The sequence below is a fragment of the Solea senegalensis genome, linkage group LG3, assembly GCF_019176455.1.
Source record: "Solea senegalensis isolate Sse05_10M linkage group LG3, IFAPA_SoseM_1, whole genome shotgun sequence".
NCBI lineage: Eukaryota > Metazoa > Chordata > Actinopteri > Pleuronectiformes > Soleidae > Solea > Solea senegalensis.
In genome coordinates this window covers 2,107,961-2,118,822 of record NC_058023.1, presented here as the reverse complement: position 1 = coordinate 2,118,822, position 10,862 = coordinate 2,107,961, and the positions used below count along the sequence as shown (strand labels likewise).

Sequence of the window (10,862 nt, the reverse complement as noted above, 5' to 3'; positions counted from 1 at the left end):
TCGCTGTGGCCTTCTGGGTGATGTGATGACGCCGTCTCACCTTGACCGCACATCAGGAAGTTCCGTCAATGATCAATATAGACAGGAAATCAGGTTGAGGACATTTTGACATTTATTATAAAACACAAACTAATTCAGATGATGTCACTGACGAGTCCACCTGTGACGAAAGTTAAAATCTGAGGGTTCGTCCTCTGGAGACATTGAGGGAGAATATAAAACACGCCTCTGAAATTGACATCGCAACAGTTTAAGGTTCAGTTAAAAACATTGAAAATGTTCCTTTATTGTCTTTAAATATTGTGATGGGAAGCGACGCGGCGGCGTGAAGTTCCCTAAAGAGCCCAAACGGGACATTCATTCACCATCAGTCATGCCTTTCAAGGTCCAGGTGAGTCTTGTGGTTCCAGGTCTAGTGTAGATCAGGACATGTTTGGGGTCCAGGAACCCTGGATTTGTAGATCAGGACACGTTGGGGGTCCAGGGACCCTGGATGTGTTGGCTCTGCAGGAGCTTCTGCAGCTCTTTAAACTGTGCCACCGTCTGGTCCTTCACGTCTGGGTTGGAGATCTGTAGTCGGATGCTGTCCGTGGACCAGCTGAGCTCTCCAGAGAACATCTCCGTCAGAATTCGAGCCACGACAGGAACCACCTGAGGACAGGAACCACTTGATGAGCCACGTCGGCCACATCTTTCAGGTCCAAAGTGTTGGGACGCTCCCCACTGTCACGTTACCTGGACGATGATCAGTTTCTTCTCCTTTGGTTTGCGGTCGGGCCAGTCCTCCCCAAAGCAGAAGTAGATCTCAAACGGTGGTGGGTTTGGAGCTTCACCTTTCTGGAACAGGATCAAACCTAAGGACAGAATCTTTATTTAAACCTGAACTGCATGAAGAGACATTTTCGGGTCTTCAAAGTCGTCACCTTGCAGGAACTCATTGAGGCTGAACACTTTGATCTTCCTCTCCCGCTCCATGGGGTTCGGTGGACCCTGTTCAGACATACCTGGTCCAGACCAGAACACCTTACACTGACACAGGCGTACGGCATAGATGTCTTGTTCCCACATCTCCAGGATCAGACCTCGGTCCATCACGTCCAGCAGAGCCTCAGTGTAGAACCGCTGCTTCTGGTTCTGGATTTCAGATGTACCTGGGAACAGGACCTGCTGCAGGGTGACCGGTCCAAACAGGTCCACTTGCTCCGGCGTCGGCTCCAGGTGGCCGTAGTACAGCCGGCAGCCTTGAGGGTTGCTGACGGTGAGAGACCCCATCATCCTGCCCCGGTACTGGAACTTCAGGTCTAGATCTGTTACTGTAACAACAGAGAAACAAACATCCTCTGAACTACATCCCTACTGGTACTGGACCAGGGCAAGGTCCAACATTCAGACTTCCTGCCTAGGGTGTGGTGTCAGATTTAAGGACAGGGGTCATACTCACGTGGGACGCTGCTCAGAAGGTCATACTTCTGAGGCTCTGCCTGGTTCTGGATCTCACCCACACTGTTGGTTTCCATCAGGTCTGGTCCAGCAGAGGGTGGCAAGGAGTCCAGGTCCTGAAGTGTGTTAACTGGTCCATTAAAGCTCTGAGCCTGGAGGTCGGAGGTCACAGGGAGGAGTGGTACCGGCGTCATATGGCGACCAAACGGATTCTCCTCGGAATGAGTGGGAAACGAGCTGAAGGGGGCGGGGTCTATGATCCTGGGGTCTGATGAGACATGACATCGTCACACAACGTCATTACATGACATCACACACCAACTTGTGGAGACAGAGCAGTGACTCACTGATGCTGAGGTCTGTCAGCTTCGGCATCTGAGAAAAAAATCGACAAAAGTTCTAAAATTGAAATGTAACAAAATAAAATATTTAAAAAAATTTTTTTTTTTATTTTCATCTTCACCTCGTCATCATCGTCATCCACGACATCTGAAGAAGAGAAAACAGAGTCAGACAAGTCATTGTGCAATTAACAGGTAGTTGTTGACCTGTGACCTCACCTGCTCTTGCCTGTGTTGACCTGTGACCTCACCTGCTCTTGCCTGTGTTGACCTGTGACCTCACCTGTGCTCTCACCTGTGTTGACTTGTGACCTCACCTGTGTTGACCTGTGACCTCACCTGTGCTCTCACCTGTGTTGACCTATGACCTCACTTGTGACCTCACCTGTGTTGACCTGTGACCTCACCTGTGCTCTTGCCTGTGTTGACGCGTGACCTCACCTGCGCTGCCCGGCTGCTCGCAGACCTCGTAGATCTTGTACGGTTGCACCGGCGTCTCTTTGGTTCCGTCGTATTTCAGCTGAAACTCGCGGCTCTTGTTCAAAGCACAGCGAAGGTTCGCTTTCCACTTCGCAGGGTCGGGTTCGTCCACACCCTCCTGATATTTACCCGTCTCCAACGCCCACGCCTGGAAAACAAACACAGACAGACAGACAGACAGACAGACAGAGCCACATGACATGGAGGCAGAGTCTCATCTGAAACCTCATGACAATTAACTTCTTTGGATCCAGTTTGAACAGGAAGTCAAAGCAGAAGCAGAAAAGAGGAAGTGACATCATCACTTCAACTTTTACCAGGACTGAAATGAAATTTTTTATGTAGTTAATTTAAAAAATAAATAAATACATATATATATATACATATATATATATATACATATATATATATATATATATATATATATATATATATATATATATATATATATATATATATATATATACGTATATATATAAATATATATTGACTGTTTTATTCATTAAAACTCATCTCATGTTGTTTTGCTGATTCATCATTAAAGTGTTTTCAGCCTCGTGATTGACTGCAGGTTCCTCAGAGGATAAATGTTTGTTTATTTGTTTGTTTTCAACAGATCCACAGTAACTGATCACAGAGTGTGGGTCAGACCTTGAAGATGGTGTTCTCCTCCTCCGACACTGGCGTGTGGCGCGTCGCGTGTCTCCAGGGGATCTGGAAGAGTCGGTGGTCTGGACTGAGCCACTGCAGACCCGGGTACCTGCAGCTGTCCACCTGCGCCACCAGCCATGGCTTCAGGCGGATCCGGCGAGGCTGAACGCTCATGGTGGACGATGGTGAGGCTGAGGGGGAGGACATGGTTACCGTGGCAACTGTCAGTGTCATGTGGAAAACACACTAACCTGAGTTAGTGATCAACACACACACACACACCTGATAATTAAAAGTGTGATAAATGTGACTTTGTGTAGATCAAGATCGATACACATCAGATTGATCACCCGATCGCCAGTAGTCCTCATGGGGACCAAAACCTGGCAAAACCTCCTTTCTGAGGAACTGGTTTAAGTTAGGACTGGTTATGGTTAAGGTTAGCAATACAGCTTTGGTTAGGCTGTGTGCAAAAATGGAAGTCAATGTAAATTCCTGACAAAACAAAAGCTGAACTTGTCAAGACCAGTAGTACTCATGGAGACCAAAACCTGGTCTTAATGAGGCAGAACCTCATTTCTGAGGTTAGGGCAAACGTTTAAAATTGAGTTAAGGTTAGGCATTTACTGGTTATGGTTAAGGTAAGGGATTAGTTGTCTTAAAAGAATAGCTACACGAGCCCTGTGTGTGTGGGTGGGTGCAGTGATTTGGACTCACCTGTTCCAGGTCACGGGTTCAGATCTTAATCTTCTGAAGCTTCACGGTGACGTAAAAAAACAACAACAAACAAAAAACAAACAAACAAACGTCCGGTCGTGCGGGTCAACGACTTTTTAAACCCGTGAACAAGATCGAAAACTCGAAACACTCTAATCCGAGTCAAGCCGAAAAAACGCCGAGGCTAATTCCGGTATGATCGCTCACGACTTTAAAAAATAAAAGCTCGTCAGTTACGAGGGAACGTGAAACCAGGGAGTTACAGGATTTTATTGTGAGGCTGTTTCCTGTTAGCGCTATCTCCATGTGCGTTACTTAACTTAAGTGTGCAAGGTTTTTTTTCCTTTTACAGAAGTTTGATCAAAACTTGTGGCTCCGCCCTTCCTGCTTCCGCCGGAAACTAAAAACAGCAACACTGACAACTGATCAGTGCGAAAGACGATTAATAATCAATAATGAATCAATGTAAATAAAAATAACAGTATAATTATGAATTTAATAGTGTGTTAACATCAGCAGTATTATTTAAATGTAAATATTCGATATGATTTATTTATAGACTCTGTGTTTTGATTATGTATTGATCGGTGGGGGCGTGGTTTCCAGGACTCCAGAAGACCAAATGTCATTCATAAAAACTGCAATTTAATGTGGAACAAACAAACGCCGCGAGGAGGAGTCTAAGCACAGGCGTGAGACATCAGTGAGTTGTGTTATTTGCTAATACTACAAACTAACCACAAAGGGGCGCGAGTAGAAGGGCAGCCCCTGTGTCCCTGAGAGCTAAAAACACCAGTTTTCTCTACGGGCTTTGGTGCTGGAGAGTGAAGTGAAGTACAAAGTGACTTTAACTGAAAGATTCTTATGTGTGTCTCTTTTGTGTTTGTAAACAAATGAACCAGAACCAGAACGCTGTGATCTAAAGTAAGTTTTATTCAGCTCATTAACAACAGACCGTGACCCCGGTGACCTTGTCAATCTGATTATTGATGATCGATCAGCTGTCATTTCTTCCCGTAGCTGTACGGGTCTCTCGTGAAGCTGCCCGCGGTTTCATCCCCAGTCTGGAGGGAATGGCCGAGGTTCGCCAAGGCACAGGACGGGAGAATGCACATCGGGCTGCAGTATAGGTGAGACAGAGACTACGTGAGACAGTGACAGAGACCACATGAGACTCAAGAGGGTTGCTGCTCCAAATCCTGGGAATGTGCCTCAGAGCAAGGCATCCACTCCCCCGTTGCTCCCCGGGGCGTGGACGAGGCTTGAGTGTGTGTTCACTGCTAGTGTGACGGGTGAAATGCAGAGGTCAAAGGTTAGATGGAGACTAAATGAGACGGAGAAGACGGGTGACTGTTGACATTCCCAAGAATGTTGACATTGCAAGAGAAATGTGTGATGTCTGATCAGGGAACTTTTATTTAGATGGAAATTTCATCACGTTTCCTTTGGCCCCACCCCTTTACTTCCCCTCTCAGCCAATCAAATTATTTCAAAAACAACAAAACAAACAAAAACCCAAACAAAAACAAGAATAGTGAGCGTGAAAGGGGATCTGGAAAATAGGGCGTCTAATTATAGGTTATTGATTACAACAGATCAGAGTATTGATAATGTCGCAGATGACTCACGCAAAAGAATGCTCCACATCATATAAGATGTCCCTGGTGAAAGAAAGAAAGAAAACAAAGAACATTAGAATGAATCAGAAAACTCAGATTTCACCTATACATTCTATATAAATCATATTTCAGATGTGTATGTACATGTTTTTATGTCTTTGTGGGGACCAAAAAGTGTCCAAACCTATTTTTGTGGGGACATTTTGTCTGGTCCCCATGATGTTAAAGGGCCTTTTCAGGTTTAAGACCTAGTTTTAGGGTCAGGTCAGGGTTAGTTAATTATGATAATTATGTAACTTTTAAATGAGTTAAAACACAATTTCGGATCAATGTGAATTTTTTGTCACAGCGGCATTCCGATCTTGTGTCGCCCGGTGACACACCCATGCTGCACACAGGAAGTGTGTGCAGCTTGTGTGTGTGTCTACTGCTTCTGCTGCTCGTTCAGCAGTTTGACGGGATAAACGTGTCCTTGACTCCGCCCGCCCCTGCTCTGCTGCCGTATACACACAAACGCTCCTCAGTCAGGTCTGATAGTTTTGAGTCTGTTTTGCTCAGATGTAGGAAACGCAGCAAGTAAAAAAAAAAAAAAGTGCTACATTGTTTGTATTCAAACAGAGAAAAACAGCAGGGAAAGAACAACAACAACAACAACAACAGCAACAACAACAGCTTTAATTAACTGTTTGATCTTAGCGTTCACTCACCCGGTAATGTTTTCATTAGGCTGAAGGTCGTCCAGTCTACACACACACACACACACACATAATATTACTTAAGTAAAAGTCTTAAAGTATACTTAAGTATCAAAAGTAATTTTCTGATATAAAATGTACTTAAGTTTTAGAAGTACAAGTTATAAGATAAGAAGTTAAGATTGAGCCATGGTGGCTCAGTGGTAGGGCGATTTGTTGAAAACTGTTGTGTAAAGCATCTCATCAAGACTGGAAAAGCTCTATATAAATACAGACCATAATACCAACTCTTCTTCTGATTTTATTTGGTAGTAACAAAGAGAGTTAGAGGAACTGTATCGGAGTAAAAGTAAAACAGTTGCTAGTAAAACAAAGAACAAAGTAAAAGTACATGTATACGTGAATTTTGTACTTACGTAACAGTAACAAAGTATTTGTATGTATCAACATCAGACTATTTTGATTCTAAACACAACGTCATCATGCTCTCTGACTCACCTGGTGACGTTTTCTTGTTTCTGCTGTGGAACATTTGTAGAGTTGGAATAATCCGATCTGCACACACACACACACGAGAATTCACACATTTTCAACTTCCTGTCCACAATTTTTGTCTGATCAATTTGAATTTCTGGCGATGGGTAGGTCATAACCCAAGTATGCACCTTTTCAATTTTGGTAAGAATCTACCCACTGATGACACAGCAAATCAGATCGAAGTTTCAAGAAATCCTAATCACTTTCAATGGGCAAAACTGCAAAAATAATATCAATATCTCTGTCAAAACTCATCGGATTTGAACGAAATCTGGAATGTGAATGCCGGATCAGACACGCTACCATCTGACCATTTCATCTGGATTACTGATTACAGATTATGAATGTCAGATCAATGTGGATTTTTGGTGATGGGTAGGTCATTCCCCAAGTATGCTCCCATTCAATTTTGGTAAGAATCTCCCCACTGATGATGCTTCAAAACACGATCATAGTGCCATGATTTCCTAATTACTCCCCCCATATAACTCTGTCAAAACTCATTGGATTTGGACAAAATTTGGTATGTGAATGCTGAATCAGACACTCTAACATCTGACTGAGTTTCCGGATCTGATCCAGATTACAGATTAGATTTGGCGGTACCATTGTCCCACTGAACAAGCAACATAACAGAATATTGTACAGATACTTGTCAGAAAGTTCTATACAGATCCACAAAGTTCTTCTGGATCCAGTGGATAAAATGTAAAACTTTCAACACTTTTTCATTTAGGTTTTTCTTATGTTTTAAATTCTTTGTTTCTTCCTGGCCATCAGGAAACACTTATCGCTGGAGTCTCACCTGAATAGAGGAAGAGGACCAGCGGAGACACAAACCACCACCATCATCATCATCATGAGACGCGGGGCGACAGACTTCATCTTCATCCTCATCATCATCGTCCTCATCCCAGAGAGATAGAGAAACGGCGAGAGTGGAGGGCACTCGCCCAGTCTGACTGGTTTTATACTGGACATGTGACGTCACCGACCATCAGCTCAGTCACATGACCTTCTGCTGAGTGATGAAGAAACCTCAAGGTCGTTTCAGTGTTTACCTTCGGACGCCATCAGCCGTGACCTATTACCGGGCTTGTTTGCGTTCATGCTCGTCACTACAGAAACCACGTCAGTGGAATGAGATTGGAGATGATGTCAGGTTTCATTCATTAGGTTTCACCTCAGAAATAAAAGACCCGCTTATTTTCCACATAAACATTGTTTATTTTCAACATCTCATATCAGTTTCATAAATTAATCCACAAACAAACAAGCAACTTCCATTTTTAATAGGTTTCCAGGGGAAGTTTTTGGTCACATGACACGTCACAAACTTCCTGAAAAACTGAGGGTCAAATGTTTCCTTTTGGAAACAAAAACAGTGAAGAGGAATGACTGATCACACATCAACAGATCACTTATTGGTACAGAAAACAACACGTCGGGGACGTTTCTATTCATCATCAGTGTGCTCGTGGTTTATCGGAAGTCCTCGGCGGAGAACATGCCCTTGGCACGGCGCAGGATGGAGTCCTTGGACGCGTCGTACGGATGCTCTTTGGACGGGATCTCCAGCACGGCCGGGATCGACTGCATGTGGCCGTCGATGGCGTGGCGGATCATCTCAGCGATGAACTGGTTGATGAGGATGATGCCGATGTCGTTGCGCGCCAAGAAGCTCCTGGGGAGAGGGGTTAACTCAAAAAACCAAACCTCATCGACTTTCTGTCAATTTTATGGTCTGATAAACAGAGGGAAATATTTATAAATCAAACATATAGAAAATGTACTTGTTATCTCCAAATTAAAAGGTGTTTGAGTTTGCTTCTACAGTTCACAATTATCCTAAATGTCAACAGAACTTCATTCATATTTCTGCCAATTTAAGATTCTGGATCATTATTACAGTTTTAATCATCAACATTTTTATTATTCACACACAGATGTGATTTTCAAACAAATTTTGGTTTGTGGTTAAGTTACAATGTGCGATTGTTAAATGGACAATGGTTTAAAGCAGCAAGTTAGAATAAATCAGATATAATTTACTATCCACAAATACCAAACGTAGTTATTGTTTATTATTATCATTGTTATTATTATTATTATTAGTATTATTATTGTTATTGCAGCTGAATGTTTTGTGAATGCATCATTAATTCTGTTTTATCATTACGTATAATCTGGGTGACATTAACCAAACAGATCAGCTGTTTTCCTTCATATTAGCAGATACATGAATGGGCTTTGGTTCAATCCTTAAATCGGCAGAAAAATGAATGGGTATTGGTTTGAAAACGTTGAATTGGCTGAAAAACCAACGGGTTTTGGTTCAGTTCGCTGCCTCTTACTTGAACGTCTCCTCGATCTCGGTGATGCTCGTGTCCTTCTCCACCACCAGGAAATTCGGTTTTCGGTTCTTGTTGAGTTCACCGACGCCACCAAGCAGGAAACCGGTGCATGTGTCCTCGTCACCGATAACGGCGATCAGTTTCCCGCGGCCGGCCATCGTGGAACGTCCTGAAAACGGAGAATTCACCGAGAAACGGTAAAGCAATAATAATATTCCGCTTCTAATGACAGAGCTTCACCGTCATGTGAGGAGTCAGCTGACGGTAACGTCCGGTGCCCGTTACAAATGTACGCCCCCTGTTGTTTGGGGGGAGGCAGTGTCAAATATAAACCACGAATCAAAGGAATTTTTGAACAACATTTTTGTGTAAAATATCAGGTTGAATATTAAAATATTTGCTCCATGAAATGTTCAAATTTCCTGCTTCGTTTGCTTTCAAACGACACTTGAACGCCTCAGTGACCACCTGGTGGCGCCGATACACCGCGACGTTGTTTAGTGACGGCGTCAAAGACACGAAGAAGAATTAGCAAGGAAAAGCGGAAGTGAAGCTGAGCTACAACAACAACCGCCGCTGAAAATGGTGAGTTAATGACACAGTTAACTCTATTTAACACGTTTTAACGGCGTTTATAACGTTTTTAAAATGTACTTTTTGTATGTACAGTTTTTACATTCCGACATTTACTGTCACCGTGGGTTAGTTCGTTAGCCTGTTATCAGCTAGCTGTTATCCTGTTAGCTGTTGACCTGGTAGCGTTTTTAATTTATTTAAAAATACTTTGTTGGAGACATTGATTTTTACTTAAATGAAAGCATAAACCTCGGGATCAGGACGATTTTCAACTTTACTATTTAGAGGAATTAAGTGGCAAAATGATTGTTTTGTTGGTGACAAGTGGAAATGGAAAAGTCTTTTAAATGTATTCTATTGACAAAGGTGAAATGACCTTCAATTTTTAATAAATTGATTTGTATTATGGGGGAAAGTTGACTGAACTCAAAGCAATTTACAATAAATGCACAAATACAAATAGAAAGCAGATTAAACCTATAATTTGAAATGTACAATTTATTTCATTTTATTTCTTGCTATTTTTCTTCTTTTTTATGTGAAACACTTTGAGGACCTTGTGGGTATTCTAAAGTTCTACATTAATTCAAATGTATTAGCACATGAATTTAAAAAAAATCACACTAGTAGATGTAGATGAAGTACAGCCATTGAGAGCCATATACATGTTGTTGTTTTTTTTTCAAGGGAATGCAATATGCTTTCATGGTAAATATATTAGTTTGACTCTGTGTGTTTTTCAGACCACTGCGGCTCTGACTGCAGGTCTGGAGCGGATCCCGGATCAGCTCGGTTACCTGGTCATCAGTGAGGACGGAGTTCTGGCTGTGAGTGTTTTCATTTCAGAAAATAAATGTACAAGCACAACTGTAAAACTTTAAACTGTTGATCGGGTTAATGACGTCAGATAAGACAGAAGCTTCACACCTGAGCATCAGTGAAGTTTGCGCGGTTTTGCACATAAACATTTCAAATGGCCCTGACCTTTGACCTCTTCAGTCCGCAGGTGAGCTGGAGAACGACGAGCACACGGCAGGTGTGATGATGGAGATGGTTCGGACAGCAAGTCGATTCAGGTTACAGGGATCAGCTGACCCCGCCTTTAAACGCATGTCTGGTAATGACACACACACACACCTTTTTTTCTTTTTCTAATCATTTCTGGCAGGCTGTACACTGGATTAAATCCTAATCTGTCGTGGAGTTTAGTGACCTTTAAGTGACCTATGACCTCTGTCCACAGTGATTCTGGACGACTTTGTCTACACGGTGACCGTCTCGGGGCAGAAGGTTTTCGTGGTCAAGCGACAGAACAATCCGCATGAGCCACTCAGTGTTTAATGTTGGGAGGTTGTCGTCATGGTGACCTGATCTGTTTGTGTTCAATGTTATTTTTGTGTGAATAAAATGATGTACCAAGTTTTTCCTCTGTCTTTGTCTGATTTAATCCAA

The 10,862-nt window shown here is 42.7% G+C and overlaps 4 protein-coding genes across 5 annotated transcripts; 1 reads left to right on the top strand and 3 right to left on the bottom strand.

Annotated features, from left to right (window-relative positions):
* Positions 1-89: 89 nt before the first annotated feature.
* On the bottom strand, positions 90-3,973 carry irf5 (interferon regulatory factor 5). Its single transcript, XM_044021256.1, has 9 exons — positions 3,630-3,973; positions 2,913-3,103; positions 2,223-2,409; positions 1,904-1,929; positions 1,788-1,815; positions 1,442-1,708; positions 924-1,313; positions 736-854; positions 90-651 (listed from the first exon to the last, which is right to left on the bottom strand). Exons 2-9 carry the CDS (start codon positions 3,084-3,086, stop codon positions 463-465), a joined length of 1,380 nt encoding a protein of 459 aa, XP_043877191.1. The 5' UTR covers positions 3,087-3,103; positions 3,630-3,973; the 3' UTR covers positions 90-462.
* Positions 3,974-4,542: 569 nt separating this feature from the next.
* zgc:193726 (uncharacterized protein LOC561161 homolog) lies at positions 4,543-7,398 on the bottom strand. Of its 2 annotated transcripts, none has more exons than XM_044021257.1 (5): positions 7,286-7,398; positions 6,442-6,498; positions 5,956-5,991; positions 5,258-5,290; positions 4,543-4,909 (listed from the first exon to the last, which is right to left on the bottom strand). In XM_044021257.1, exons 1-5 carry the CDS (start codon positions 7,390-7,392, stop codon positions 4,627-4,629), a joined length of 516 nt encoding a protein of 171 aa, XP_043877192.1. In that variant the 5' UTR covers positions 7,393-7,398; the 3' UTR covers positions 4,543-4,626. The 2 variants fall into 2 exon arrangements, with proteins under 2 accessions (XP_043877192.1, XP_043877193.1); XM_044021258.1 differs by having other exon boundaries at positions 4,543-4,748.
* A 285-nt stretch (positions 7,399-7,683) lies between these two features.
* Positions 7,684-9,098, bottom strand: atp6v1f (ATPase H+ transporting V1 subunit F). Its single transcript, XM_044021260.1, has 2 exons — positions 8,835-9,098; positions 7,684-8,164 (listed from the first exon to the last, which is right to left on the bottom strand). The coding sequence occupies exons 1-2, from the start codon at positions 8,990-8,992 to the stop codon at positions 7,963-7,965; spliced, it is 360 nt and encodes a 119-aa protein (XP_043877195.1). The 5' UTR covers positions 8,993-9,098; the 3' UTR covers positions 7,684-7,962.
* A 237-nt stretch (positions 9,099-9,335) lies between these two features.
* On the top strand, positions 9,336-10,834 carry lamtor4 (late endosomal/lysosomal adaptor, MAPK and MTOR activator 4). The gene is made up of 4 exons (XM_044021261.1): positions 9,336-9,419; positions 10,154-10,237; positions 10,410-10,527; positions 10,654-10,834. Exons 1-4 carry the CDS (start codon positions 9,417-9,419, stop codon positions 10,749-10,751), a joined length of 303 nt encoding a protein of 100 aa, XP_043877196.1. The 5' UTR covers positions 9,336-9,416; the 3' UTR covers positions 10,752-10,834.
* Positions 10,835-10,862: the final 28 nt, after the last annotated feature.